Source organism: Propithecus coquereli, unplaced genomic scaffold (genome assembly GCF_000956105.1).
Source record: "Propithecus coquereli isolate 6110/MARCELLA unplaced genomic scaffold, Pcoq_1.0 Scaffold566, whole genome shotgun sequence".
Classification (NCBI taxonomy): domain Eukaryota; kingdom Metazoa; phylum Chordata; class Mammalia; order Primates; family Indriidae; genus Propithecus; species Propithecus coquereli.
In genome coordinates, this window is record NW_012151574.1 from 1201058 (window position 1) to 1216280 (window position 15223).

The following is a 15223-nucleotide window of genomic DNA, read 5'->3' on the forward strand; positions in this document are numbered from 1 at the left end:
TTGCCATACTTTAACTTAAGTGTGGATAAATCTTGTATATTCAGATGGAAAAACATTAGGAACTGTGCTAATGATGTAATATATACATCATTTAATTTTAAACATTCAAAATCCCTTGAGGAGAGTGGAAACTAGTTTCCCAAAGTCTGTGCTTTTAATTGAGTACAGGTTAACTGAGCTCAGCATTCCTGCAATCAGCCTAAGTATATTGTATGCTCTGTTTCATGTTTTCCCTGATTTTCAGAGATTATCTGTGCAAATGGAAAGGAACAGTACTTTAGATATTTGAAAGTAGCAAATGAGCCACTTTCCCAGTTCAGTCATGTAGTCTCACGGTTTGTGATGGGAAACAGATTTAGGTAGCCAGTGGCTACAGAAGGAAAAACTGCCATAAAAAGGTATCCATGTCTTCTGTTTTCCCCTAACGCTGTCCCTGGCATGTAGCTTGCTGTGAACTGGGCCATTTTGAGGGCCTAGGAATCATCTAGGTTCCTAAGAAAAACGTGTAATACACACGACTTAACATGTAATTAACAGTTTACTGTAGCTGGGATGATCAAATGTCTGGTAATCCAACCCATGAAATCGAATTAGATAACCTAGCAAGTGAATTCAGTTGCTTGGTGGATTTAGAATTTAACATGGAGCCAATCTAACAGAATTTGATACTTAACCTTGGAGCTTTGGTAATTTTAGTGTAAATTACTAACCCTGTAAAAGTGAAATGATGCCTCTTTTTTTTTTATATGGAGTAGAAGAAAATTGGTCTTCATTGTAAGTTTATTATAATTGTGGGCATTCATTTTGGTTTCCTTTTTCCAGCTTTACTGTCTGTCACAAGCCTCTGTTATGTCCTGTCAATCATCAGTGTTGGGCTGCTCTACACATACTACACCAAACCAGATGGCTGCACAGAAAATAAGTTCTTCATCAGTATTAATCTGATCCTTTGCATTGTGGTTTCTATTATATCAATCCACCCAAAAATTCAGGTATGATTGTTTTCTGCTGCTTCCTTCTGTTTTTATTTAATACTAAGCTTGAAATCTATATAACTTTTTTAATGAATTTATGTCTAAGTTTATTCACTTAAACATTTTTTCATACTATGATAAAGTCTTCATAATTATAATCCAATAAGGATACAATGTACATTGACTGCCAGTATCATAATTAAATGAATTTCCCTATTGTTAAAAAAACCTAGGTATCTCGAGAATCTAAATTTTATTTTTTTTTGGAGACAGAGTCTCAGTCTGTCACCTTGGGTAGAGTGCAATGGTATCATCATAGCTCACTGCAACCTCCAGCTCCTGCGCTGAAGTGATCCTCCTGCCTCAGCCTTGCGAGTAGGTGGCACTACAGGCGTGCGCCATGACTCCCGGCTAATTTTTCTATTTTTAGTAGAGACAGAGTCTCGCTCTTGCTCAGGCTGGTCTCAAACTCCTGAGCTCAAGCAGTCCTCCGGCCTCAGCCTCCTAGAGTGCTAGGATTACAGGGGCGAGCCACTGTGCCTGGCCTGAGAATTTTTCGTTCTTATAAAAGTGTTTTAATCATGGAAATGATTTTTATGGTTCATTAGCCAAGATACTTTGGGGGAATTAAGCTATGAAAAATAATTGATTTTAATATTTCAAAACAAAACTCATGCTTTTGAGTTTCATCTTTTAAATGTCATACTTTAAAAAATTCATGAAGTTTTAGATGTGAAATATGAAAAGAACATCTAGATATTGCCTCTCCTTTTAAAAGTGAAAAAACTGAAGCCTCAAAGAAGTGATGGGTTTCACCTAACTAATAATTAGTGTTAAAGCTGAGCTTAGACTAAAATCAAAGCCTTTGTGTGACACATAGGAATTTCTAGGATTATGAGATGCCTTGAGAACCAGTAGTACATGCTTTGTCTTTCTTGGTTTTTTTGCAAGCTAACTCAAACTGAAAGGTTACTTGTTATCTTATCTTTCAACTGATTTTCGGTTGCTGGCAGTTCAGTGAATCCCCAGGGAAGTGCACTGGGTTTTAGAAAGTCACGCCTTAGCAATCCCTGTGGCATTGTTTTCCTTTTGATTCCATAGGAACACCAACCTCGCTCCGGCCTCCTGCAGTCCTCTATAATCACCCTCTACACCATGTACCTCACCTGGTCAGCCATGTCCAATGAACCTGGTAAGGGAATGTCAATAGCACAGTCATTTGATGAAAGAAAAGTAGGAAGTTACCCCTTTGGTGGGTGAAGAAATGAGAGCTAGGGCAAATATAAAATTAAAAATCAAAACTTCATATAAACGTACAGTGTTCACTGTAGGTTTGCAGACGTTTGCCTTTTCACATTTTATGTCTATTCATAGGTACTCACAACTGACAACCTAAAGGGTCCCGCTGTCTTTTAGATCAGCAGTCCCCAACCTTTTTGGCACCAGGGATGGGTTTCATGGAAGATAATTTTTCCATGGACTGGGGATGCGGGGTGAGGGTGGCATGGAGCTTAGGTGGTCTTGCAAGGCCTGTTTCCTAACAGGCCACAGACTAGTAATGGGCAGCAGCCCTGTGGGTTGGGGACCACAGTTTTAGATAGTCTAAGCTTTACCAAACCTGGACTGAATCAGTCTAGTTAAGAGCTCTGGACAAGGGCAGCCTTGTTTTGGCCTTTTGTAAAATTGTTTCAATTGAATTTTACTTTGGCGTCACAGGTTGTAGAAAAAAACATCTGTAGGAAATCTCCTTTTGTAGTTATTACAGGATTATTTTTCAATAGGATAAAAGCCCATTCTATGGGCTTCTTTTAAAGGAAAACAATTATTGCATACCCCCTCCCCAATAATAACTTTCTTTTTTATTCTTAAGTAACTAGGTAAACGTAAAAGCAGGGATAAACTTCTGTACTTAAAGCCTTGACATTATAGAACGAAAAAGATTTGTCAATTAAACTATAAAACCAATAAAATCAAGAGAGACATTTATGAAATTTGACAGATACCGTTGTTTTGTTTCTTTTTTTCCTAATACTAAGTCCCTGGTTGTGATGCAAATATGTTACTGCTGAGTTTCAGATTCTTTAAATATGGCATCCCCATGTTTTTTTATATCATGACTGAATGATGTGTAAGCAACTCCTCAAGCCCTTTCTTGGAAGGATAATAAAACATATCCCATTTTCAGATCGTTCCTGCAACCCCAGCCTGCTGAGCATCATTACACACATAACTGCACCAACTTTGGCTCCTGGAAATTCCACTGCTCCGGCCCCTACCTCTGCTCCACCATCAAAGAGTGGGCCTTTTCTGGATTCAGAGAATATCATTGGTCTGCTGGTCTTTGTTATCTGCCTTTTGTATTCTAGGTAAGTTAAAAGGTACTTAGGACAAGATTCCTGTGGAGAATGATAATAAAGGAAGCTATTTTGCCTTCAAAAAGCAGTGTGAAAAACAAAAAAAAAATTAGCTGTCTTTAATGAAAAGTCTTTTACTCTGGTTATAGAGCTGTGTACAGTTCTTAAAAGTTCACTAAATCCTCTCATCAAATAATTTCTTTCAGTCTTACAAAGAGATATTTTTTCCTCCATATTTGTTCTGTTTCAAGATTGTTTTGTCTATTCCGGGTCCTTTGCATTTCATGTGAATTTGGATCAGTTTGTTAATTTCTGTCAAAAAAAGAAAGTCGCTGGGATTTTGATAGGGATCATGTTGAATCTGTAGATCAATTTGGGGAATATTGCCATCTCAACAATATTAAGGCTTACAGTCTATGAACATGAAGATGTCTTTCTTTACTTAGACCATTTATTCAGATCTTTAATTTCCTTCAGTGGTTTACAGTTAGCATTGTACCTGTCTTAAACTTCTTTTGTTAAATTTCTGTTGTATTCTTTTTGATGCTATTGTAAATGAAATTGTTAATTTAACTTTTGGGTTGTTTATTGCTAGTGTATAGAAATACAATTCATTTTTGTATATTGATCTTGTATCCTGCAACCTTGCTGAACTTGTTTATTGGGTCTAATAATTTGAGTGTGTGTATTCCATAGGATTTTCTAGATACAAGATCAAGGCATCTGCAAATAGAGATAATTTTACTTCTTTTCCAATCTGGACATAGATACCTTTTATCTATTTTTCGTGCTTAATTGCTCTGGCTAGAACATCTAGTATAGTGTTGAATAGAAATGGTGAGAATGGGACCCTTATCTTGTTCCTGATCTTAGGGAGAAAGCTTTTAGTTTTTCACCATTGAGTATGATGTTAGCTCTAGGTTTTTCATTGATGCCTTTTATCGGTTTGAGGACATTCTCCTCTATTTCTGCTTTGGGTATTTTTATCATGAAAGGGTATTAGATTTTGTCAGGTGCTTTTTTCTATGTCTGTTGAAATAATCATGTGGTTTTTGTCTTTTATTTGTATGTACTTTTTTATTCAGTCATTTAAACTTTCAGTGAGCATCTGTGGTGCTGGAAACACATAGATGACTAAGGTTATTGTCAAGGAGTTCTTTGAATAGCAAGAAGGACAGGAATGGTAAGTGCAGTGGCAGAAGGAAGCTTAGGGAGCTGTGGGAAGTCAGAGGAATGTCTTCTAACCTAGCCTAGTGACAGGTGGTGTCAGGGGAAGACTTTCCAGAGGATGTGGCACAAGTCAGAGAAGTGAAGGATGAGTAAATTAGCTGGGAGGAGTTTGGTGGGTGGTACATTCCAAGCATAGCAGTCACTTACGAAGCCATGGAAGGAGACACTGAGAGCAGAATGTTTTATTACACTCCTAAGCAATTAAGCCATCAAGTAGTAACTAATGAAAGTACTATCAGGGTTATAACGACAGGTAACAGTTCAGAACTTGAAGCAGGGCCTTCAGCAGGCGTTCAGTCTCCAAAGTAGGAACAGCTCAGAGATAACCTCCATGTGTACAGGCCAGTGGCAGCAGTTTGTCTTCATGGCTCCTTTCTGATTTGTCTTCCTTGGGATCACTTTCCAGCATCCGCAATTCCAGCAATAGCCAAGTAGACAAGCTGACCCTGTCAGGGAGTGACAGTGTGATCCTTGGTGATACAACTACCAATGGTGGCAGCGATGAAGAAGATGGGCAGCCTCGGCGGGCTGTGGACAACGAAAAAGAGGGAGTACAGTACAGCTACTCCTTCTTCCACTTAATGCTCTGCTTGGCTTCCTTGTACATCATGATGACCCTAACCAGCTGGTACAGGTAGGAGGCACAGACAAAACAGGAAAGACCACGTAGCCTCTTGGATGGGCTATAAAATGTCCATCTATTGTCCTAACCTCAGAACTCCTCTTACCCATATAATGAAGTTACGTTCAGTGCTGACTCCTTTCTGAAATACTTTGGACTTTTTCTCCCCTAGCGTTTAAAACCTATTGGAATTCTTTGCAGTGCACATCCTCAGGAGCTCTTCCAGACTTGAGTTAATTGAGAGAGATAATGATGACATAAAGCACTCTGACCCATCTTTGTTCACTAATTTTCTGTATCTAGAGATGGTTCAAGTAATGTGCTAAGGAAGGAACGTTTCAGGGAGGCCATCTCAATCTAGACTTTTAACAGTAACTAGAATAGCCAGATGTTTCTGAAGAACCTTGCCCAGATAGTCAGGGTCTTTTCCTGCTGACGAGAAGAAAAAAGCCATTTGAGAGGCAGAGTCTCTTGCTCTTAAGAGCTAAAAACAGCTTCCTGAAGTCCCCTCTAGAACCTTACTGGGAGGTTAGTGCCAACCATATTTCACTGGAGAATTTCTTGGCCTTGGCAGGGGGGCTGTGAGATGCTGATATCAGGCTCCTTTATGTGACTCTCCTGTTTTCTTAGCCCTGATGCAAAGTTCCAGAACATGACCAGCAAGTGGCCAGCTGTCTGGGTGAAGATCAGCTCCAGCTGGGTCTGCCTCCTCCTCTACGTCTGGACCCTTGTGGCTCCTCTTGTCCTTACTAATCGGGACTTCAGCTGAACTTCTGAGTGCCAAGGATGCCACTGAAATTCATAAAGATCTCCTTTGCTGAAAACTCATATCTCTTTTAGGTTTGCTTCAACTAAAATATTAAGTGAACGCTTTGCAAATTTGACTATATCCAGGTTTATAGCAGAAAGGCAAGATCAAATAATGCTTGATGCAGAATCTGAACTTTCCATTTATCTATATATTAATATTATGTTTATTTGTAAGGATATAGCACAAAGGGAACGTTTTTGTGTTTAAAGTGAACTTACAGCTGTGCTGTGAAGAGAGTTCTTTATAAAGATTGATATGCTCCTAGATCTTTGATTTAAAATATAAGATAGAAAAATGTTGGATATTTGAGGCCATCATTAATATATTTCTATTGCAGTATCCTTAAAAAGCAAAAAAGAAAAAAAAAACATTTATATGACAGTTTTCCTCTGTGAAAGTCCTTACTAGTGTGATACAAGCACTCTGTTCCATGCTTAAACTTTCTCGAGGTGTAGCATCATAGTTCTTGGGGAATTATGTATGTGGGTCCTTCCCAGAAGAGTGGTTGCTGATATGGCTACTGCTTCTACATCTTGAGTTTTTTAATTTACTTTTTTTATACTATAGCATTGATGCTGCTTGATTCAAGTGCGGTGCTTTGCCAGGTATGTTAATTTTAATAAATGCTTTGTGGATTTCGTTAAAGTGAACATTCACTTGGGAAAACACTGCAAACTTTAGTCTGTGTAATTATCTCGTGATGAGTATGTAAAAGTAAAATGCATGTGAATTTGTTATATTTGCACTATAAAAGTATTTGATTAAACTAGAACAACTTTAAGATTTTAAGGCCCTTTCTTTAACAGCTTTTATGAGTTAGCCATTTTTTATTTTTTGGACAGTCAGGTTCATCAAGCATCTGGGCGGGATGCTCCTATTCCTTCTAAAACATACGGTCTGACTGGTGAGCAAAATCTTGAACTCATTGAGAAATTGTCATAAATATCTTCTCTGAGTAAGACACTTTGGTAGATGAGAGACAAGTAAGGCACTGTCAAGAAATGTTTTCACAAGAAGGCAGCATGTAAAAAGGTAGAATAAAACTGTTTGTTTTTTCAACAAAGATTCACTGTCTGTTCTGCACCAGGCCCTGTAGGTTTTGGAGGACAACCTTAAACATGTTAGAGGCTCTGCCATCTTGGACTTACAGCTTAAGAGGAGAGCGCAAATGAGCTGACAAGTTGTTGTAATGTGGTGAATTAGTGCTGTGATTTAGGAATTGCACAGAACTCAGAGGAGAGGTACCAGGGGTAAAGGGTGTCGTGGTAGGCTTCCTGGGGGAAGTGACGTCTAAGCCAAGAACTGTTAGGCGTTAGCTAAGAGGGAAATGGGCAAGTGGTATGACATTGTTAAAGAGTCGACAAAACTGCATATTAAAGGCGGGGAGATAGAAAAAAATTGTTCAGTAAAGCTAGAATGGGGGAAAGTAGAGATTGAGTTATGAAGGGCTTTATAAACCCCACTGAAGAGTTTGGACCTTATTATGTTGAGGGTAGCAGAAAGCACATCTTAGTGCTACGATGAAATTTTATCTTCAGTCACTTTGGCTGATGTATAGAGAATGGATTTAGAGAGATGAGACCAGGGCCAGTCCATGTGAGATTTGAAATAGAGAAGTGGAAGTGAGGATGGGGAGAAATTAACAGCTCAGAGCTACTTAGCAATTAGAATTTGAACATTGGCAATTAATTAGATACGGGGGAGAGGTAGATTTCTGAGTGAGTCTGGTTTAATCATCTGGGTGGGTGGTGGTTCCATTTATTCAGGTGGGAAACAGGAAGAGGAACCGGTATGAGAAGAATGGAGATAGGTGGTCCCTCAAGAATAGGCTTGGGAGTCAGATTGTTTGAGTCTGCATTCCAGCTTTGTCATTTTCTAGCTGTCAAACTGATGAGCTAATATTTATTGAGTACATACTATGCTTTAGGAAGTTAAGCCAATGTCTTTACCCCTCTGAGCCTCAGTTTTAGTACCTTAGTACATAAGATTGTTTAAAGTCATTTTGCAAAGTGCTTAACCCATTTTAAGCACTCCGACAGTAGCTGCTAATCTCAATGTGGGCTATAATGAGACAGGATGATATTCAAAGTTTAGAGATGTTCAGCCAGAATCTGATGGAGGCAGGATTTGAGGTGTTCTCACAAAATTGAACAGGTGAACATAGAGGGCACGGGCTCAGGTGCAGTGGAGGCAGCGGGTAGGGAAGCAGAGATTGGTATGAATTGTTGGAACCACTGTCTTTTAAACCAATGGTTTACGTCAAGGTATGAAGAAAAAATTGCAAGGGATTTGAGGAATAAATAGGAAGAGTTAGCCCCTGCTTCACCAGTGTAAATCAGATACCCTACTTTCCTTAACAGCAGGAGAGCCAGATTAAGAGCTTTAGAGGTCCTAAACTTCTAAAACATTAGTGTCCCCACCCATCCTCCGCCTAATGTAATTCAAAATAAAAGCAATACTAAACTGTAAAATAAGTGTAACAAAGTCCAATAAAATTTTTACTTTTTATCATGATAACTTTGATATTGATTTGAAGTAAAAAGTTCTCTTTAAAAATTGGGGGGCAGTGTCCCTACTTTCCTTGGTCATACCTTAAGAATGAGTTACATCTGCCTGTTAACAGGAAACCCAGTAGTTTGCTCAAGTGAATTATACACGTGAATGCTGAATTACATACAAGCATAAATAATGACAACGTTTTGAGTAAGCCCAAGATCATAATTTAAAGCACAGGAGTATTTTGACTCATAAGATCTCATGGTAGCATCTCATTCCAGGTGAGTAACTTGGTGTTTCATCACTATGAACAGGCTTGTCTGGTTCCCCAGGACTGCAGTTTGAGGACCGTGGCTTTGAGGTCGGGCCATGCTTTAGGAATTCATGAAAGGCAACAGCAGTGGCTTCCATTTTTACCTGGTTACAGCTGGGAGAAAGCTTGTAGGCTCATGCTGGATTCATTTACTTTCTAAGTTGGTCTTGCAAGATACTTGCTGGGAGATAAAACTTTCTCTTGATAATCAAAGAGACTCCCAAAGAGTGGCCATGGACCGGGTTATCGATGTAGGCTTTTTTGAGGGGGGTTGGGGGTGTTAGTGTTAATCAAGTGAAGCAGTGCAAGTGGAGAAGGAGCAAAGAAATCTGTAACTGGTCGTGGTCAATTAGTTGTTTACACCACTGCACTTGGACCAGCCTGGTATAGCTTTTGATTTTCTGAACCAAACCATAACTCAGGTCTAATTTAAACCAGGACAGCTTTTTTGTCCATTATAAGTCCTTGCTTGATTGTACAGCTAAAATGAGTATTCACACAGTGAGTCACACATTTGATCTCTGCAGACTGATAGCAGGTAATAGGCTTATGCTTATTAATAGGAGCTGCTATTCATCTCTTTACTCCTGTTGTGTTGGTCTGTCCACCCTGTTAGCTAGGCACCCAGATCAGTCAGCCTACTCAGCGATGTCTTGGTTACTGCTGGGTGACTCAAGCACACGATGCCTATGTCCTTGGGTAAAGAATAATAGTAAATACCACATAAATAGCTATGTGTACCAAGCAGTGAACAGATACTGGCTACACCCCTGTACAGTGGTGATTATTCCCTCCCTTCCGCCCCCCCCCCTTACAGATAAAATTGAGGCTTGGAGAAGTTTATGACTTGCCCTTGGTTACTCAGAGGCGAGACAGAGAAACCAACCCAGGGCTTGACTTAAGAGTTTTTGTTTTGTTTTGTTTTGAGACAGAGTCTCGCTCTGTAGCCCCAGGCTAGAGTGCAGTGGCATCATCGTAGTTCACTGCAACCTCCAACTCCTGGGCTCAAGCGATCCTCCTGCCTCAGCTTCCCAAGTAACTGGGACTACAGACACGTGCCACCGATGTCTGGCTAATTTTTCTATTTTTAGTAGAGATGGGGTCTTGCTCTTGCTCAGGCTGGTCTTGAACTGTGGAACTTTTGCTGCCATCGATTGTCTAAGGGTACCATGTAAGGAATGGGCATTGAGAAAGTGCTGACTCATGACACAGAAATGTTCCTCCAGTGATCCTTGTGACACTGCTGTGAGATAAAAAGGATTGGAGCAGTTAGCTCCATTTTTCCAGATGTGACAGACTGAGCTTAAGTTTCACAACTTCCTCAGGAAATGCTGACCTGAATTGCTGGTATGCTGCAATGTAAGTGCCTAACCTTTTGCATCATCAAAAGCGTACATCCTGTGGCAGAGTATTTCTCAACTGACTCATCAGTGACACACCAGACCTACCATGGGGACCTAGCTTTTGTCTACTCTGGGGCAGAGTGTATGCTCTTCTGTAAAAACAAACGGGGCATGTGGATAAACAGCATGGCATGCATGGGACCAGAGTTGGTCGAGCTACACCCCGGTTACCCATCAGGGAGTCTGGGCTTGTTCACAGGTACTTCTGGAATAAAATGTTCAATTACAACTTGGGTCTCAGAGGTTAAGGATAGCTGCTTTATATTTTCAAGAAGCCAGAAAACAAGCTAATTTCTGGTACTTTCTTGCTCTATAAAAAAGCCCTACCTTTTTTCTGTGTATGTTCTGTCTGGGGGTTGGTTATTCGACTATAAGAATAAAAGATGTGCACAACCTAGCTCCAGCCATCAGGAGGAAATAGTGGGCTCCAATCAGGCTGTCTGGTTTTGAATCCCATCTCCACTATTTGCCTAGCTGTGGGCAAGCTACTTTTCTGTGTCTCATTTTTCCCACAGGGACATACTACTACTTCATTAAGGGTATCTGAAGGTTAAATGAGATTATGTATGAGCAACACTCAACATGTGTGTCCAGCCCACATGAGCACTCAGGAAATTGTTAGCTGTCATTGGAAAGATTCAAGGCCAGTCCAAGAAGTATAGCTGGGCCTCAAGAACTGAAAAATGTGCCTGTCACTCCTGTCACTGTTTGTAGCTAGTTTCATTCTCCTTTCTACTTACTGGTGTAATCTAATTGCACCTGGTCTTTGGAGGCAGCCAGCCCAACATCTACAACAGCAGTTCCCAACCTTTTTGGCACCAGGGACTGGTTTCAAGGAAGACAGTTTTTCCACGGGGGAAGGGGAGATGGTTTGGGGATGATTCAAGAGCATTACATTTATTGCGCAAACGTCTCTGCTAATGATAATCTGTATTTGCAACTGCTCCCTGGCACTAGCATCACTGCCTCAGTCCACCTCAGATCATCAGGTATTACATTCTCATTAGGAGCCTGCAACCTAGATCCTTCACGTGCGCAGTTTACAGTGGGGTTTGCACCCCTATGAGAATCTAATGCAACTGCTGATCTGACAGGAGGTGGAGCTCAGGCAGTGATGCTAGCGATGGGGAGCGCCTTTAAATACAGATGAAGCTTTGCTCGCTCACTGGCTGCTCACAGCCTGCTATGTGGCCCAGTTCCTAACAGGCCACAGACTGGTTCTGGTCCACGGTCCAGGAGTTGGAGACCGCAGATCTACAGAATACACTTTGCTGCTACGTTGCCCCTCCCTACCTCCCCTGGAGAGGAGGCTCTGTCTGCCAGGGCCTGTGAATAATAAACCTCAGAACCTTTATCCAAACTGTCATTGTCACAAAAGAACTCCACACATATTTAACCTTACAAGGGTTTTTATTAAGACCCAGTAGTCATGCATACTAAAATTACATATTTTCACCACTTTGACTTAGAAAATGCACTAGAAAAATAAACTTTTGGTCAAAACAAACACTGAAGTACATGAATCCACCACCATGTGTCCCTACACTCAGAGCCAAACTGAATTTCAGTTTGAAGCAAGGAATGTGACCAGTGGCTGAAATGGTGCCCCAAACTGGTCAGAAAATTAGCCTACCTTTGACCCCATCAGAGAGTATTGTCAGAGGCTGATGGTCACAGAGAGGTTTCAAGTATTTCACTTTTAACAAGTTCCCACCTGATGTGCCAAGAAGCCAAGGCATGTTCACAGGAATCCATAACAGTGCTGACTTACTGCCTGACTAAATATGCTGCCCAGGGAGATTAAAGGAAAAATAGCCAAGTGAAAAATAGTAAATTCATCACTATCATCTCCATCTACAAATCACATTGGGCCTTTCCATGAAGCAAGCTCCTGTTGACTCCGATGGTATTTGTTACTTGCATTTTGAGCAGACCATTTCTCCACGTCAGAGGAGCAGAACAAGATTTACAAAATTAACAGATCACGATACTGAGAAGTGTTATCAGAACTGACATCTTTCCTGAACAGTAGACTTGTTTGGTATTTCCACATCTCTTAGGACCACAGGACAGCTACACTTACTAGTTTAGCTGACATTTTACTCCCTAAATGAAAGGTGGTTTCAAAGCAAAACCTTAAAAGCTGAAAACTTTAAAATGAGGTATCATAATAATGCCACAACAGTATTAAAGCTTTTATAGCTTTTGCTACTCAAATAAAAAAGTAATCCCATGATTGATCTGAGAGTCAAATGGCATTTAGGGAAACTGTCCAGCCAGGGAGAATTTTGAAAGGCTTGGGGAGAATACTTACTGCCCTATTTCTGAAAAAACAGTATCTTCATAACCTGAATTATTAATAAACCATGTAAGACAAGTGACTTCTTGTGAAAACAGGATGACATATGAGAGATTTAAAGCCACCGTTGCCAAAAGCAAGTAAGAAACTCAAGATGTGAAGCCAGGGTTGCACTTCTGGCTGTTTCTGTAGATTTCATCCAGCTTCTCCCCAGGAAGTAGAATAGAATTCTAGAAGAGGCATAGTTTTCCAGAATTCTGTGTAGGGAGGGGGTGGTATAAGGAAAGAAGAGGACTAAAACTCCCATGTACCTCAGCTTACAGATTGATTTCGAAGCTTTAGGTACCAATTCATTCAGACCTAAATCTCCTAAATAATAACCCAATGAGGGGGGAAAAAAGCCTCCAGAAAGATAAGAGTATGGTGTTCCTGTGGCAGTAAAGCCAATCAGATGCCAGGAACAGCGAATTGAGAGTATAGATCTCCTCTATCACAGAATGATCCAGCGGTGCAAGTGGCTCGTCCAAGGCCACACAGTGCGGTAAATTTGACCTTGGTTCTAATTTGCTATCCCTTTCCACATTACCTTGAATTTAGGGAAGGGTTAATTTCCAGGTATTTGTGCGATGGGCCAAAACCTTTCCCTGAAGGAAAACACTCCTAGTTCTTGAGGTTCACTTGTTTGCTCTGCCAGGGTGCTGCCCCCCACCACGGAAGGCTCACTGTGCTGCTGCTGGATGTTCCCCACCTTGCTGGGGCAGCTTCCCACCAACGCCCTGTGAAGCCACAAGGACACTGCCTTGATTTTCACCCAGGGAGGTCTTGGTTTCACAGCTTGGCTCAAACCTGAGAGGTGCCAGAACTATTTGATCTCTCTTTAGATCCGAAAGAAAGCACAGTAGCTCCAGGAGGCAGAAAAACCCAGGCTCTGACTCCTTTCTGAAGCTGAATGAAACAGCTCGTTCCTGGTCCAGCTGGAAAGGCCTGGGAAATGGGCAACATCCTTTCTGGTCTTTGAGATTTTTCTTTTCTTTTCTTTTCTTTTTTTTTAGAGACAGGGTCTTGCTCTGTCACCCGGGCTAGAGTATAATGGCGTCATCGGAGCTCACTGCAACCTCCAACTCCAGGGCTCAAGTGAGCCTCCCGCCTCAGCCTCCCATGTAGCTGGGACTACAGGCCTGAGCCACCACACCAGGCCTGAGATAATTCTTTAGGTGAGCTTGGCCATCCCCATGTTAAGTCACATAGACAAAGGCAATTGGCCAGGAATGCAATGTAGAACTTAAACCTCAGGAACTTGGTGGAGCTGAGTGATTCATTCCTCTCTTTGCCTAGTTTTCAAATTTTTATTATTTGTTTTTTCTCTCTCTTCGCTCTTAGGACCTAAGAAAGCTTCTAAGCATCTCCCATGCAGGCCACTGGGTTCTGAATGCTCTTCTTTAGCCATCCCACTTGCCCTACTTAGGCCTTTTCAGCAATGCTGGTCACATCATCATCAGATGGAACTAGAGGCAGCCAGGGGTATACATTTTGGCACTTCCAGCTCAGCCAGGACCCTAGAGGATCCAGGGTTAGTGTCCATGGTGAAAAGAACTTTCTCTAGAATTGGCATTAATGAGGTAAATAAATTAATTTCCACTAACAGTTTCTCCATTTTTAAAAGTGCTAAAAAGATGAACAGCTTAGTAACAGCAGACTGGCCTTTGAATTTTAGAATACTGTTGTCTTCCTAATTGAGCTGTCCACTTTGCCTCCTTAGTCTAATAAATGCACGGAGAAGGTACACCTACAACATGTAGTACTTGTCACTAGTTAACACCATAATCACATGGAATAAATATCAAAGGAAATAGGTCAAAAGCCATCATATGAACCACCTAATTTGATGCTTAGGCTAAGGCTAAAATCTTGACAGGGAAGATCTAAAGTGCTGAAATGCAGAGCTAACATTCAGGCTGGCTGGTCCACTTATACCAGAGAGAGACTCAAGTGGGTCTGGGAGGGCGGTGATCCAGCAATCCAGAGACCAAAATCTAAGAATCCCACGGAATGTAACCACTATAGCCTGGTTTACAACACACTACCAGAGTCTCAGGGATGGAAAGGTTCATATAAGATCCTGGTCACTTCACCTGGCCTTGCAAAAGCCATCTTTTTAAAGTTTAACCATCACTATTCAAAGGAAGTTGGTATTACTGAGTTTCAGGAATATATATACTAGTTTCTTTAAAGTCAGGGCCAGATAATGACACATTCTTGGAAAGGCCCATGTGTTCCACAGAAAAGCAGGATCCAACCACGTGTATCTAGATAGTCATTTTTCTAGGCAGAAAATCTAACATTCAGTAACTAAACCAAATCCCAGAACCTCAGCAGCCAAAAGGGCCTTAGACATCATTTCACGCAGCCTCATTTTACAGATGAGAAAGCTGAGGCCCACAGAGGCCCTCGTTTTATCCAAAGTTGCACACCTGGGGTCCAGGTTTCTGATTCCTAGGCCAGAATTCTTTTAGCTACACAGGCCTGGAATCCCATGTTTTAGGTTGAGTAAAATCATACACTTCTAGGACCCTGTATGACTCTATTGAGAACCAGGGCTAAGGCTTTATGGGTTTGGGAAAACTTAAGTTTCTATTGCAAGATTCAACCAATGAATCCCAGAGGTGCTCTGAAGTCTCGGGCTTCGAAATTTGATCAGGAAGTGCTGCTGATGTCCCGATG

General features: G+C 41.1%; 1 protein-coding gene across 1 annotated transcript in view; it reads left to right on the plus strand.

Annotated features, from left to right (window-relative positions):
* Nucleotides 1-6770, plus strand: part of SERINC3 (serine incorporator 3) — a 19772-nt gene extending 13002 nt beyond the window's left edge. Inside the window, exons 6-10 of the mRNA XM_012657929.1 lie at nucleotides 823-992; nucleotides 2076-2166; nucleotides 3160-3340; nucleotides 4965-5192; nucleotides 5811-6770. Of these exons, the coding sequence (XP_012513383.1) occupies nucleotides 823-992; nucleotides 2076-2166; nucleotides 3160-3340; nucleotides 4965-5192; nucleotides 5811-5949 (809 nt within the window). The 3' untranslated portion in view covers nucleotides 5950-6770. The remainder of the gene's footprint in view (nucleotides 1-822; nucleotides 993-2075; nucleotides 2167-3159; nucleotides 3341-4964; nucleotides 5193-5810) is intronic.
* The last annotated feature ends 8453 nt before the right edge of the window (nucleotides 6771-15223 follow it).